Consider the following 16697-nt stretch of genomic DNA (forward strand, 5'->3'; position numbering starts at 1 on the left):
TCAAATTTATCATAACGGAGTCTGTAACCCACAATGTAAAAAATCCTCAGGTAGTAAAGAAAAAAAAAATTATCTTGCACGTCCAAGCTGAACGTCCTGTACCATCAATTCATACTTCTAGAAACCAATCAAATTAAAATAGATTTAAAACAATTACTAGCACTGTTAAAGTGCTCTTCTTACCTTGTTATTTAGCAAGTGACAAATAAATTACTGGTGGATCACTGGATGTGGACATAAACACTGTCATGTGGCTTGGATAAATTATGGTCTGCCAAGAGAACATGTATGGAGAAATTGGGAGATATCTAGACTTATCCAAAGGCCAGGGCTTGAAGTCCTTAACCATGTCAACTGCTTACATGTCATGTTCTGCCATTTTCAGTTGGTGCAGCAACTCAAGGGGGGCAACATTGAAGACTCACACAGCCCAAGGACAGTTTTGTCACCCTTTCAAAAGAAAGGCATCAGCAACAATTCCACTTTCAAGATAACCACAATTTAGAGAGAAACAGATAGAGCAATAAAAATAATTTTCCAAGTCCAGTTAACACATTAAATGATAAGTTCACCATTAACAAAAACAAATAATAATAGCACATTTTTTTTAAGGTAAAAAATTTGCATTATATATATATATTTTTTTACACTAGAGCCTGTAAAGAATTTCACCTGCGATCAGCATACCTCCCAGATGGGCAGGCAGTTACTTAATTGCAAGAAGAAATCAATAAACTACTAGGATTCTCACCAGTGCCCTCACAGTTCATTGAGAACTACAAGCCGTTGGCAGTGGTGGCTGATGGTACTTGTAGTCTGTTCATTCGCAGAACCCTGTGAATGAACGATGCAGCCATGTGGGACTCTGAATACTTCCATCAAATAAAGCTGAAGTTTAGCGTGGAAAAAAACCCTACAGTCTTAGTCACATCACTTACCTGTAATAATATATGTCCCATGTTGTGCAGGCAACTGGATACATCTTCACTGCTGGAATGCTTTGCCCTGCTCCTCTCTCTTAACTGCTGGCGTTGTAACGGTTACCAGCTTCAGGCAAAACAGCAGTACAAAAATTGTCTAACAGCCAAATATCATGATCTGTAAATAGGGGAGAGGCTGACGAGTCACAGAATTCTCTCCCCCATTCCCAGATCACAAGAAGTGTAATCAACAAAAGTTGTTCCCAATAGAAGAGTAAGGAGGATGCGTGTCTGGGGGGGAAAGGCATCCCTGCAATGAAGATTTCTGCAGGATCCTGCACAATGTGGACAATACTTCAGTTACAGGTAAGTGATGTGACAACAGCTGTAGGGATTTTTTATTTTTATTATTATGCTAAACTCCAGTTTTAAGGTTGGAAGTTTGAGGTAGGCAACCTTACTTATTTATATGGGAGGAACAGGCATTGTGCAATGATTACTCTGCAAAATACACCTTAGGGATTACCCAATTTATATCCTTGGAATGTATTTGAAGTTACCGGAAAACCTGTATTTTTAAGGATAAACATGTGCTTTTGGTGAACACACGTTTTCCACACCACAAGTTGTGCCAAAGGGAACTTAATGAGGAATCAGAAAAGGCCCCTTACTTGTGAAGGCAACTCGAAGGCAAAGTGATGGTGAAAAATCCAAAGGAAATGACAGAAATTCAGACTGAAATCCCAGAGTCACTGGAAAAAGCACAGGAATAATTACTGCAAGCAACATCTTGCATAAAAAGGTCCAACAAAAGAATGAGGGGAAAGCAGTCACAGAAGTGAATGGCTAAAGCCACGATTGGACCCGTTGTGGTCCTCAAGGCCCAACACGGTTACAGACCAGAAAGGAATCCATGACTCTTTGGGAAGTCGCTTCCCTGGGATCAAGAGCTTAGGTCAGGTTGAAGTGTACCAGAGCATTCACTGGAGACAACCCAGCTCAGTTTGTGGCTGAACCTGCAGGCCAGGGAAGTCCACATTTGGCATTCCGAACCTGAGACAGAGATTCTGGTGAGAGCATGGTGGGCATGAATAGAATTTCTGTTCGGGTCAGAAGCCAATTGCTTTCCAGTAATTTGTGAGACATAAGATTTCTATCTGGTGGTCCATGGAAGTCACCACCATGGTATAGATCTGGTATGGGGCAGATGCCCTCTTGGACATGATCCCAGAGAAAATAAAGTGCATCAGAGCAGTGTGGAGATCCTCCAATCTAATGGAGACAGAAACCAAAATCCAAGCCCATGACCTCAGGAGACACAAGATTTGGACCCTACTGTCTGAAAAAACCTGGGATCAGTTGTAGGATGAAGACTTCAGGGGAATTAAGTTGGCCAACAGCAGACAACATAAAGGACTTCCTGTCAAGGAGTTATGACCTCAGACCAGGGGTAGTTAAACTGTGGCCTGCCAGCTTATACAAGTCCCATTATGTCTCTGAGTCATGTCTGTAACTGTCTTGTCACACACGTAGTTCAACAGCTGGAGGGCTGCAATTTGCCCAATCCTCATGCCAACTCATTTGAAAAAATAGCATGCACGTCCACATTGGCCTTAGCTGAACAAAAGCCACAGCAAGGGTCAGACCTGGACTCTGGAGGTGAGAGGGGAGAGAAGGATGGTCAGTGCAGGAGAGAAAGATGACCAAGCAAGACTGAAAATACCCAAGGCCCTCATAAAAAGGAGGCGCGAAGATTGCCCATGACAAGGGCTATCCTTTAAGAGCCCACAGGTAAGTTAGCAACACCAACATGTGAACCACAGACCAATAGCAGAGAAGAGTGATGAATGATCTGCCATGACTAGGTCAACTGCAGCATGGGAAAGTTTAAAAGGCCAGTTGTGCATAGGACACCCTAGGCTGCCATAGAACAGTATGCAAATTAGCAAATACCAATAAGGGTTACTCGTGTAGTAGTGCAGGAGGGCATATAAAAGGTGTGTAACAATGTCACCATAGGCCATTGTACAAATAGTATACTGTCCGACATTACCAACAAGGGGTACTCATGGACACAACGAAGAGCACCTTGGGGTTAACCACTTCCGGACCAGCTCACGCCGATATACATCAGCACTTTGAAGAGGGATATCGTTGTTATGGTAGCAGCTAGCTTCCATAACCCCGGTATCCTCTTCTTCAGTGAGCTGTCCGGTTTCCGATAAAAGTGGTCTCTGTGGTGGATTCACGGCAAGATCATTTTTTTCGGTGGCGGGAGAGAGCCCCCCCCCGCCGCTTACCGGAGCTGTCGGTAGCAGCGGAGGCGACTGGGTCCTCTCCCTGGCTTGGTATGAAGATGAGTGAGAGGGAAGATGGCCCCCACCCGTCTCCATACTATTGTAGGGCGGAAGCGACGTCAAAACATCACTTCTGCCCATAGCTCTTAAAGAGGCATTTTATTTTTTTTATGACATTTAATTTCATTTTATTGCATTTTTTTATGTAAATATGAGATCTGGGGTCTTTTTGACTTCCAGAGCCAGGTTACTTCAACTTCCACTGCAAAAGATGGGCTTGTAGTTCTCAATGAACATTGAGTGCGTCAATCAACACACTCTTGGTCCATTGAATTTTCCTCCAGGTTTCTAACTGAAAACCTGTACAAAAGTTACAGGCAACAAGCTGGAGGAAGAGGGTGCAGGGGCCTGACATTGCGCCCTCGATCCAATTGCTAGAAATACTTTGCAGATTCCCATGTAAAAAACAACAAATGCACAATTTTTTGTTTGCAAAAATATGTGCAATAATTTTTTCCTTAAAAGGTGAACTTGGCCTTTAAACACCGGAATGTTGTCTACTGAGCATGAAAGACTTTTGCTAAGATAAGAAATTGCTACATCTGCTGAGGGTATATGCAACTTTATAGTGAATTATTCCTCCATAGGGTATAGATGAGTGAATCTCTTTGTTGGAGCAAACAACTTATCAGGGTGCATCTAATCTGCATAAACTACCTTTTTAAGATGAGGGTGTAAGAGGAATGACTGGGAATCTTGTGCCGGCTGCCTTGATCCTAGGGGTGGAACCTTCAGAGATGAAGAGGAAATGACAACTTCAGATCAGTGCGCACCATCTCAGCGAGCAAGCTCACAAAGTCCTTTTCTGGGTCTGAGTTAGTACCTGACCCTGGAGTTCCTTGGAAATAGAGGGCCAGAATCACAGAAAAAGTACGCCGGAGTATCTGCTGATACTCCGGTGTACTTTCAAATTTGCCGCGTCGTATCTTTATTTGTCATTCACAAACAAAGATACGACGGCTTTTGGCTAAGATCCGACAGGCGTACGGCTTCGTACAATGGGTGTAAATAGCAGGTGGTGGCGCCTACTTAAGTGTAAAAATAAATATAAGTGTAAATAAATAACAAACCAATATGTCCACCTAAGTGGTGGAATTAACATGTGATAGTGCCTATCCAAATAAATAAATAAATATATAAAGAGAAATATTATATATGTGCAATATATGGAAAAAGTAAAAAAAGTGCGCTTATCTATAACAATCTAAAACAGCTGCAAACTCAAGATGTTTATACAAACAAAAAATACTATGAAAAAAAGGAGTGGAGTTGCGCTAAAAATTGTGTGACTTATCAAATTAAATAGTGAGCACTATAAAGTCCCAAGGAAGAGAAGAAAAATCTTCTTTAGACAAATGTAAATTGTGTAAAAGTTCTGTGAATAATTAAATTCCATATGGAATCACAACGTGAAGAGACATCTGGATCACTGCTCCCTGAAAATGCTGACCCTTACCGGATTTTCAGATCCAAATGGATCAAGCCGAGCAAGTAGCCAAACACCTGGGCTGCACAGGAGATCTGAATCTTGATACGGTCTTCCCAGCAGTCCGTCAGTGGAACATCCAGAAAGTAAACAAAAATAAAACTAGATAGTGTGATAGTCTGGTAATCACACACAAATTCTCCCCCTGTGACTGGCAGACGGACAGTGTGACATGCAAACCACCACCAAAATACACACTGACCCTTACCAGAGCCCTGGATCTAGATAGATCAAAACCGCAAGGGGGATATAGGCAGCCAATGGAAAAGATCTTCTCTCAAAACAGTCCTCGGATTCACCAGGCAATCAACAGTCATGGAGAAGAAAAGCTCACAATGGTGTGATAACGCTTAAAGCATTTATTAAATAAACGTAGCACACTTACATAAGTAACTCTAAACACAGCATAAAGGATCCGGCCGGTAGTAGAACGTGTAGTCCTCAAATCTCGGTGACGTCAGTACGTCTCCTCCCGACGTTTCGTCTAATCAGACTTGCTCACGGGTAGTGAGGAGGCGTCCTGCGTCACCGCTTAAGTACATGTAAAGAGGCGGAGCCGGCTAAGCCAGTAATGGACACACATCTCAGGTGATCTTCCGTCCGCCATCTTAACTCAGGGAAAGGGAAAGGGCAAATATAAAAACAGCCTGGAGATGCCCGGAGACTGAGGTAGCGAGGAGGAAAACTGCATAGGCCAATCAAATCACCTCCCATGCATCCCAAAGTCCCTGGAAAACGCAAAATCCAGGTACAAATTTTTTTTTTAAGATTAAAAATTAAAAAAATGCAAAGATATTTTCAATACAACCCGAACGGGAGAAGTAGGAAAACATAAAAAATAATAACAGCATAGTTGACTCATGATTGTAAATGTATGCTAAGCCAAATATGTTTAAGCAAAAACACGGTGAAAACCAAAGCTGTGGACTGCGGTGTGTGTGATTGCAACGCCACTACACCGCAGAAAAGATGTTATTGCAACATGTCACAGCAATTAGCATTGTCAAATTGATAACAAATCAATCTGACAAAGACACCATGACGCCCACTTTAATAGAAATATATGTGCAAATGTAAATTGAACATATATAATCAAAAAACAAATTTAAAAAATGATATACCCAATTAAATATATGGTAAATCACATATATAAATGATGGCTTATCTAGGCACCTGAGACCTATGTCCACAGCACAATAAAACATCATTCGGGCAATAATCAATGCCCTCATGAAATGCATAAAATAAATAGACAGAATATAAAAAGAATATAAAAACACAAAGATCATATGTATTATAAACCCCAACAGTAATCATTTTAGACCCACTATACACAATGGGCCACCAAAGCTGTCACCAACAGCATCTGGCCAGGGCTCCCATGATTTTAGATTAAGGGAGGATGAAGACCAGGAATATGGAACAGAGGCATGTGGCACTGAAGATTTAACCTGGAACTAGGAGTTGTCAATGAAGCAGTTCACATCCACTTCGATGTTTAAACCATGCGGTTCATAACATTTTAATGTGTGCACCCACAACATTTCAGTTCTTGAGATACTCCTTACAAGGTCACTGCCTCTCCAATGCGCCTGAAATTTGTCTATCCCCATACAAATAATGCCCTTAGGGTCTTTATTATGGGCCACCAAAAAATGTTTGGACACTGAGTGGTCAAGGTAGCCATTCATAATATTGGTTATATGCTCATTCAGGCGTATTTGGAGTGAACGCTTTGTCCTGCCTACGTATTGAAGGCCGCAAGGGCATTGCAGTAAATAAATAACACCTGTACTAGAGCAAGTAATGAATGACTCGATGGGAAAGGTCTTAGATGAATGTCTGGAGGAAAAACTTGTGGTCCTTTTTGAAATTACTGTGTTGACAGCACAGACCTGGCACCTCCCACATTTAAAGAAACCCACGAGACCTGACAAAAACATTGATTGGATCTTGGGAGGATCCAAGACATTGGGTGATAATTTGTCTTTAAGGGATGTGGAGCCCCTGAATACCACTCTCGGCTTTTCAGGGAGAATGGCACTCAGGGTCTTGTCACTTCTGAGTACGTGCCAGTGCCTAGACACAATATGTCTGACACTGGCATGTTGACAAGAGTAGTCTGTGATAAAGGGAGCTTTATAGTTGACCAATTGGTCAGCTTTTGGCTTGGTCTGGAGTAAATCCTCTCGCCTGGTACCTGTGACCAAATCCAGAGTTTCCACAAGAGAATCCCGGCCATATCCCTTTTCCAAAAAACGCTGTGTCAGAACATTCGCTTGTTCAGAAAAAGTGCTCTGCTCACTACAATTCCTTTTTAGTCTGAGGAATTGTCCCTTAGGAACCGCTCCAAGCCATGAGGCGTGATGACAGCTGTCATGTGGGATGAACGAATTCCTATCTGTGGTTTTAAAATGAGTGGAAGTGATAAACCTTCCTTCCTTCACAGAGATAGACAGATCTAGAAAATTAATGCGGTCTCTGCTGGCCTCATATTTGAGGACAATGCCTCTGTTGTTAACATTGAGGAAAGACATAAACTCGGATAACTCCTTTTCAGAGCCTCTCCACAGGAGGAGGATGTCATCGATGTAACTGGCCCACAGCATAATCTGGGGCCTAGAGACAACATCGACGACATCCTCCTCCCACTTGGCCATAAACAAATTGGCCAAGCTGGGGGCGTATTTGGCCCCCATGGCAACTCCCCTATCTTGCCGATAAAATTGGCCATCATGCCAGAAAAAGTTATGGGAAGCTGCAAATTGCAGTAGTTCCATAATAAATGAAATCTGGACTTCGGGGAGCTCAGAATCCCTATCCAAATAATAACCCACTGCCTCGAGACCCAAGTTGTGCGGAATCACCGTGTAGAGTGACGTGACGTCAGCTGTCACAAGAAAAAGGCCTGGAGATGGTAGTAAGTCAGTCAAGATGTTGATGACCTGTCTGGTGTCTTTCAAAAAAGACGGCATGTTTCTTACTAAGGGTTGTAAAAAGAAATCTATGTATTTGCCCACCCGGGACGTCACGGAATCTATACCGCTAATTATCGGGCGTCCCGGGGGGCAAATGGGGTCTTTGTGCACCTTGGGCAAATAATACATAATGGGGACCCGTGGGGCCTTGGGTACCAAAAAGGCCTTCTCTTTTCTATTTAAAATATTCAGACGAAAGCCCTTATTGACCAATTTTACAAGAGATTTTTTGTACTTATCACCCGGGTTGAGCGGGAGGCGAGTATAGGTATCTCCATCGCTGAGGATGCGTTGCATCTCTGCCAAATAATCTACTTTATTGAGAACCACTATACCCCCCCCCCCTTATCAGCGGGGCGTATAACAATGTTCCTATTGTCACTCAGTGACTTGATACCGTCCTCCAATTGTTATTTACATCTCACTTTTCTAACGTTGAGATTCTCCAGGTCTTTAAGAACCAAATCTTTAAACACTCTCAAGGAGGCGGGCATATGGCCAGGAGGATTGTAGGTGGATGCATTACTCAAACCTGAATGAACATAGTTAGAGACTAATGTATTGGAGGGGTTGAAAGGGTTAGAGGACACAACGTTGGATGTTGAGTTTGCGCACAAACTTATGAACATCCATGTATGTTTTGAATTTGCTGATGTTTTTGGGTGGGGCATATTTCAAACCCTTGTCAAGCACACATAATTCTGAATGAGTTAATGAATGAGAACTGAGGTTAAAAATAACCGTCCCAATTACGTTTTGGGCCTTTTTGGACTGAGTATGTCGTCCCCCTCTAGTCCCTCTTAATTCTGCCAGTCTTTTGGTTCCCTGTCCGGCCCTGGGAAAACCCCAATTAGACTGGGAGTGAATGATTGGCTGATTCGGGTAACCCAACTCATAAGGTCCTAAGGTTTGGGCCTGACTGGAAGTAGGGATGGGGAAAAACTTATTACCCTCAAAGTTCTCAAAATCCCCCAAAGGGAGGAAGCTATTCTGGGTGGAAACATTATAATCAGGTTCAAAAGTCCCTGTATAATGTGTAATATCCGTGTCCCTCTGTCTCTGTGTCACATTAGGATGTGACCCTATGCCATATTGAGGAATATGGTTCATATTGGGTGGTTGGACCTGACTCGCACTATAGTTCGGAAGATAACCAGGAGGTGGGACACTGTACATACCTCGGTTACGAGGAGCAGGTGCAGCGAGTGGTGCCACCGTGTTATGCCCCCATGGATGAGAATAATAGCTAAGCGGTGGGCCAATTTGGCCACGTTGATTGATCCCTCTCACAGGGTTGGAACCATAAGAGACCACAGGTTTCTTTACCCTATGTTGGCCCTTGGGGGTATTATTGGTTTTGGTGCGAACTGCACCAACTCTCCCAGGGTGCCCCTTAGGAATAGCAATTGGATTGGCAATAGAATTAGGTATGGTAACATCCATAACTGGAGCCGCCATACCACTGGCCTCGGCCAGTAATTTTCTTTGCCATTCAAACACAGTATTGTTTTGGTAGTCACCAAAGTCTCTGTTGAATTTTTTCTTTTTTTTTATTTTTTGTTCCTTTTCTTCCTTCTCCAGGATTCGTAACAGATTTTTAGATCTATCAGAGTATTCCTCACTGGACATAAAAAGGGGTTAGTTTTTCTTGAATAAGTTTAATTTCATCATCTAACCGTTTTAGTTTTGCGGTCTTACGATCCCCCAAAAATTTCAATAAACTGAGTCCACACTCATCAAAGTACTTGTAAATTCAACAGAGACTTTGGTGACTACCAAAACAATACTGTGTTTGAATGGCAAAGAAAATTACTGGCCGAGGCCAGTGGTATGGCGGCTCCAGTTATGGATGTTACCATACCTAATTCTATTGCCAATCCAATTGCTATTCCTAAGGGGCACCCTGGGAGAGTTGGTGCAGTTCGCACCAAAACCAATAATACCCCCAAGGGCCAACATAGGGTAAAGAAACCTGTGGTCTCTTATGGTTCCAACCCTGTGAGAGGGATCAATCAACGTGGCCAAATTGGCCCACCGCTTAGCTATTATTCTCATCCATGGGGGCATAACACGGTGGCACCACTCGCTGCACCTGCTCCTCGTAACCGAGGTATGTACAGTGTCCCACCTCCTGGTTATCTTCCGAACTATAGTGTGAGTCAGGTCCAACCACCCAATATGAACCATATTCCTCAATATGGCATAGGGTCACATCCTAATGTGACACAGAGACAGAGGGACACGGATATTACACATTATACAGGGACTTTTGAACCTGATTATGTTTCCACCCAGAATAGCTTCCTCCCTTTGGGGGATTTTGAGAACTTTGAGGGTGATAAGTTTTTCCCCATCCCTACTTCCAGTCAGGCCCAAACCTTAGGACCTTATGAGTTGGGTTACCCGAATCAGCCAATCATTCACTCCCAGTCTAATTGGGGTTTTCCCAGGGCCGGACAGGGAACCAAAAGACTGGCAGACTTAAAAGAGGGACTAGAGGGGGACGACATACTCAGTCCAAAAAGGCCCAAAATGTAATTGGGACGGGTATTTTTAACCTCAGTTCTCATTCATTAACTCATTCAGAATTATGTGTGCTTGACAAGGGTTTGAAATATGCCCCACCCAAAAACATCAGCAAATTCAAAACATACATGGATGTTCATAAGTTTGTGCGCAAACTCAACATCCAATGTTATGTGTCCTCTAACCCTTTCAACCCCTCCAATACATTAGTCTCTAACTATGTTCATTCAGGTTTGAGTAATGCATCCACCTACAATCCTCCTGGCCATATGCCCGCCTCCTTGAGAGTGTTTAAAGATTTGGTTCTTAAAGACCTGGAGAATCTCAATGTTAGAAAAGTGAGATGTAAATAACAATTGGAGGACGGTATCAAGTCACTGAGTGACAATAGGAACATTGTTATACGCCCCGCTGATAAGGGGGGGGGGGTATAGTGGTTCTCAATAAAGTAGATTATTTGGCAGAGATGCAACGCATCCTCAGCGATGGAGATACCTATACTCGCCTCCCGCTCAACCCGGGTGATAAGTACAAAAAATCTCTTGTAAAATTGGTCAATAAGGGCTTTCGTCTGAATATTTTAATAGAAAAGAGAAGGCCTTTTTGGTACCCAAGGCCCCACGGGTCCCCATTATGTATTATTTGCCCAAGGTGCACAAAGACCCCATTTGCCCCCCGGGGACGCCCGATAATTAGCGGTATAGATTCCGTGACGTCCCGGGTGGGCAAATACATAGATTTCTTTTTACAACCCTTAGTAAGAAACATGCCGTCTTTTTTGAAAGACACCAGACAGGTCATCAACATCTTGACTGACTTACTACCATCTCCAGGCCTTTTTCTTGTGACAGCTGACGTCACGTCACTCTACACGGTGATTCCGCACAACTTGGGTCTCGAGGCAGTGGGTTATTATTTGGATAGGGATTCTGAGCTCCCCGAAGTCCAGATTTCATTTATTATGGAACTACTGCAATTTGCAGCTTCCCATAACTTTTTCTGGCATGATGGCCAATTTTATCGGCAAGATAGGGGAGTTGCCATGGGGGCCAAATACGCCCCCAGCTTGGCCAATTTGTTTATGGCCAAGTGGGAGGAGGATGTCGTCGATGTTGTCTCTAGGCCCCAGATTATGCTGTGGGCCAGATACATCGATGACATCCTCCTCCTGTGGAGAGGCTCTGAAAAGGAGTTATCCGAGTTTATGTCTTTCCTCAATGTTAACAACAGAGGCATTGTCCTCAAATATGAGGCCAGCAGAGACAGCATTAATTTTCTAGATCTGTCTATCTCTGTGAAGGAAGGAAGGTTTATCACTTCCACTCATTTTAAAACCACAGATAGGAATTCGTTCATCCCACATGACAGCTGTCATCACGCCTCATGGCTTGGAGCGGTTCCTAAGGGACAATTCCTCAGACTAAAAAGGAATTGTAGTGAGCAGAGCACTTTTTCTGAACAAGCGAATGTTCTGACACAGCGTTTTTTGGAAAAGGGATATGGCCGGGATTCTCTTGTGGAAACTCTGGATTTGGTCACAGGTACCAGGCGAGAGGATTTACTCCAGACCAAGCCAAAAGCTGACCAATTGGTCAACTATAAAGCTCCCTTTATCACAGACTACTCTTGTCAACATGCCAGTGTCAGACATATTGTGTCTAGGCACTGGCACGTACTCAGAAGTGACAAGACCCTGAGTGCCATTCTCCCTGAAAAGCCGAGAGTGGTATTCAGGGGCTCCACATCCCTTAAAGACAAATTATCACCCAATGTCTTGGATCCTCCCAAGATCCAATCAATGTTTTTGTCAGGTCTCGTGGGTTTCTTTAAATGTGGGAGGTGCCAGGTCTGTGCTGTCAACACAGTAATTTCAAAAAGGACCACGAGTTTTTCCTCCAGACATTCATCTAAGACCTTTCCCATCGAGTCATTCATTACTTGCTCTAGTACAGGTGTTATTTATTTACTGCAATGCCCTTGCGGCCTTCAATACGTAGGCAGGACAAAGCGTTCACTCCAAATACGCCTGAATGAGCATATAACCAATATTATGAATGGCTACCTTGACCACTCAGTGTCCAAACATTTTTTGGTGGCCCATAATAAAGACCCTAAGGGCATTATTTGTATGGGGATAGACAAATTTCAGGCGCATTGGAGAGGCAGTGACCTTGTAAGGAGTATCTCAAGAACTGAAATGTTGTGGGTGCACACATTAAAATGTTATGAACCGCATGGTTTAAACATCGAAGTGGATGTGAACTGCTTCATTGACAACTCCTGGTTCCAGGTTAAATCTTCAGTGCCACATGCCTCTGTTCCATATTCCTGGTCTTCATCCTCCCTTAATCTAAAATCATGGGAGCCCTGGCCAGATGCTGTTGGTGACAGCTTTGGTGGCCCATTGTGTATAGTGGGTCTAAAATGATTACTGTTGGGGTTTATAATACATATGATCTTTGTGTTTTTATATTCTTTTTATATTCTGTCTATTTATTTTATGCATTTCATGAGGGCATTGATTATTGCCCGAATGATGTTTTATTGTGCTGTGGACATAGGTCTCAGGTGCCTAGATAAGCCATCATTTATATATGTGATTTACCATATATTTAATTGGGTATATCATTTTTTAAATTTGTTTTTTGATTATATATGTTCAATTTACATTTGCACATATATTTCTATTAAAGTGGGCGTCATGGTGTCTTTGTCAGATTGATTTGTTATCAATTTGACAATGCTAATTGCTGTGACATGTTGCAATAACATCTTTTCTGCGGTGTAGTGGCGTTGCAATCACACACACCGCAGTCCACAGCTTTGGTTTTCACCGTGTTTTTGCTTAAACATATTTGGCTTAGCATACATTTACAATCATGAGTCAACTATGCTGTTATTATTTTTTACGTTTTCCTACTTCTCCCGTTCGGGTTGTATTGAAAATATCTTTGCATTTTTTCAATTTTTAATTTTTAATCTTAAACATTTTTTTTGTACCTGGATTTTGCGTTTTCCAGGGACTTTGGGATGCATGGGAGGTGATTTGATTGGCCTATGCAGTTTTCCTCCTCGCTACCTCAGTCTCCGGGCATCTCCAGGCTGTTTTTATATTTGCCCTTTCCCTTTCCCTGAGTTAAGATGGCGGACGGAAGATCACCTGAGACGTGTGTCCATTACTGGCATAGCCGGATCCGCCTCTTTACATGTACTTAAGCGGTGACGCAGGACGCCTCCTCACTACCCGTGAGCAAGTCTGATTAGACGAAACGTCGGGAGGAGACGTACTGACGTCACCGAGATTTGAGGACTACACGTTCTACTACCGGCCGGATCCTTTATGCTGTTTTTAGAGTTACTTATGTAAGTGTGCTACGTTTATTTAATAAATGCTTTAAGCGTTATCACACCATTGTGAGCTTTTCTTCTCCATGACTGTTGATTGCCTGGTGAATCCGAGGACTGTTTTGAGAGAAGATCTTTTCCATTGGCTGCCTATATCCCCCTTGCGGTTTTGATCTATCTAGATCCAGGGCTCTGGTAAGGGTCAGTGTGTATTTTGGTGGTGGTTTGCATGTCACACTGTCCGTCTGCCAGTCACAGGGGGAGAATTTGTGTGCGATTACCAGACAATATCACACTATCTAGTTTTATTTTTGTTTACTTTCTGGATGTTCCACTGACGGACTGCTGGGAAGACCGTATCAAGATTCAGATCTCCTGTGCAGCCCAGGTGTTTGGCTACTTGCTCGGCTTGATCCATTTGGATCTGAAAATCCGGTAAGGGTCAGCATTTTCAGGGAGCAGTGATCCAGATGTCTCTTCACGTTGTGATTCCATATGGAATTTAATTATTCACAGAACTTTTACACAATTTACATTTGTCTAAAGAAGATTTTTCTTCTCTTCCTTGGGACTTTATAGTGCTCACTATTTAATTTGATAAGTCACACAATTTTTAGCGCAACTCCACTCCTTTTTTTTTTCATATATGTGCAATACAATGCTGGTGGATATTCTTAAATACAAAAAATGCGCGCTCCAGATGACGTCAGAGAGACGAAACCGGTAGAGCGATCGCACCTCTGAGCTACAGCACTCTGTTTTAAGGCTTTTTTACCCTTGTGTCAAATGTGAGTACCTTGTTTATATGAATTTAAGTATTATACTTCATTTATAAAACGGTATCACGCTATTGGGCGCTTCATTTATCTCCTCTATGAGCGGCTGAAAGTTTATGCATGAAAAGTCCTGGCAGTCCTAGCAGTACGGATACTTATTGTGAGAGCCTGTTACCCCTGTAGGGGTAATTGGATTCGGTGTGTGCGAGACCATTGGGGGAGAGCACTGAGTGATCCACTGAAGGCTTGCAGCATAAGCCTGTATCTGCATGAAGCACGCAGCACTTTATTTATTTTTTGCATGAAGCAACATTGGAAACTGAACTTGTTTTTGATACACACTGTTTGTATTTTTTTTGTATTTAAGAATAACCACCAGCATTGTATTGCACATATATATATATATATATATTTATTTTATATTTCTCTTTATATATGTATTTATTTGGATAGGCACTATCACATGTTAATTCCACCACTTAGGTGGACAAATTGGTTTGTTATTTATTTACAATATTTATTTTTACACTTAAGTAGGCGCCGCCACCTGCTATTTACACCCATTGCATCTTCTCCATCTAGGTGGAGTTTTTTCATGCAGGGGCTGCCACTGTAATATTTATTTATTTCATTTCATTCCCTACATCCCTTCGTCATTTCAATTTAAATTGTCCGTAGCGCAGATTCATTTCCCCTTTTGTACGCCTTCGGATCTTAGGTGTAATTCTCCGGCGGCCGCTGGGTGGAGTTTGCGTCGTTTTCCAGCGTCGGGTATGCAAATTAGCCGATTACGGCGATCCACGAAGGTACGCGCGTTCGTCGCATTCTCTCACGTCGGTTTTTCGCGTCGAATTTTAATTTTTTTTGCGTAAGACGTCCGGGAATACGAAATTACGTTACGCACGTCGCCGTTCAAAAAACACGTCGGGGCGCCGTAATTTCGCGCAAAGCACGGCGGGAAAATTCCGAACGGAGCATTCGCAGAACGTTCGGCGCGGGAGTGCGCCTAATTTAAATGGTACACGCCCCATTTGAATTAGGCGGGCTTGCGCCGGACGGCTTTACGTTACACCGCCGTAAGTTTACACGCAAGTGCTTGGTGAATCAGGCACTTGCACTGAAAACTTGCGGCGGTGTAACGTAAAGACGATATGTTACGCCGCCGCAGATCTCTATGAATCTGGCCCAGAATCATCAGAAAATTAGGCTTCTACTTCATCCTCAGGGCGACCATCATCTGCCTCTTCCTACTTCGTTACATAGGGAGGTGTCCCAGAGGTAGCTAAAGTACCTGTTAAGGTCAGGAGCTCAAAACCACTTGAGACCCCCAAACCCCCGGGGGAAGTTCTACGTCAAGTCTTTCTGACTCGAAGGAGGTACCTGTGAGCCTTCCCCCTGTGTTCCCAGCTCTCTGTCGTTTTGAAGACTGATAACCTACTGATATCAATAATGGGACTTGTGCTAATAGCAGTCCCAATCAGCTAAGAGGGCACTGTGCAAAAAAACAAAAAAGTGCTGGTTACCCTAGGAGACAACCCGGCTTATACCTATGCCAGCAATACAGCCACTGCCACAAAGCCCTGCCTATCTGACAACATATTTTTTTTAAATAGGGAACCAGTCTTTACCCATTATGGCAAGCAATGTATCACATACAGTAGGACCCTTGGGGACTTGATCCCCCCTTGCTGGGGTGTCCTGGACCTATATAGCACTGTGCTGGAAACATCTTGTCAGTTATTATAGCACAGAATTCTGTATACGCAGAGTCCATCGCTAATCAGTTTTCCCCCCAATGCAGAGTCCAGGTACCATTCTTCTGAGCCAATACAGATGTAGTAATAGATCTGGATAGCACCAATCTGATCCCTGCTGGAACAGTTGAGAATCTGGTAACATGTGAAAAGCTACAAAAGCAGTGACCATCACCTTCAGACAAAAACAAAAACAAAAAAATATGAGGTACTCCTTATGTGGGAAGGGTTATATAGAAGGGGAGAAGATAAAACCCATACGCACACCTGGGAGGCCAGAGTTCTACTTTAAAAGCATCGATCTTCGATTAATTGTACTTGGCAGCGCTTGTAGAAATTTGATTCAGTTTATATCCTGTAAGATCTATCCTTAAAGCGAACAAAGGAGCCACACTTACCTGCACTGGTTGATCCTATGCCTGCTGTCAGAACTGATCTTGGTGTTATCTTCACTGCATATTTCAAAAACTGAGATTTACCCGTGCCAGGGTCTCCAACTAACAAGAGATGGGATTCCCCTTATAAAAAAAAAAAAAAAAAAAACAACCTTTGTTA

The 16697-nt window shown here is 42.9% G+C and overlaps 1 protein-coding gene across 4 annotated transcripts in view; it reads right to left on the reverse strand.

Annotated features, from left to right (window-relative positions):
- Nucleotides 1-16697, reverse strand: part of MCM9 (minichromosome maintenance 9 homologous recombination repair factor) — a 113914-nt gene that overhangs the window by 53312 nt on the left and 43905 nt on the right. For 3 of the 4 annotated variants that reach the window (XM_040350317.1, XM_040350315.1, XM_040350316.1), the window contains one exon: nt 16541-16660. In XM_040350317.1, coding sequence (XP_040206251.1) covers nt 16541-16660 — 120 coding nt within the window. Of the gene's footprint in view, nt 1-25; nt 118-16540; nt 16661-16697 lie in introns of those variants that run through there. The other variant, XM_040350318.1, reaches the window with a different exon arrangement.

This window comes from Rana temporaria, chromosome 4, assembly GCF_905171775.1.
Source record: "Rana temporaria chromosome 4, aRanTem1.1, whole genome shotgun sequence".
Classification (NCBI taxonomy): Eukaryota; Metazoa; Chordata; class Amphibia; order Anura; family Ranidae; genus Rana; species Rana temporaria.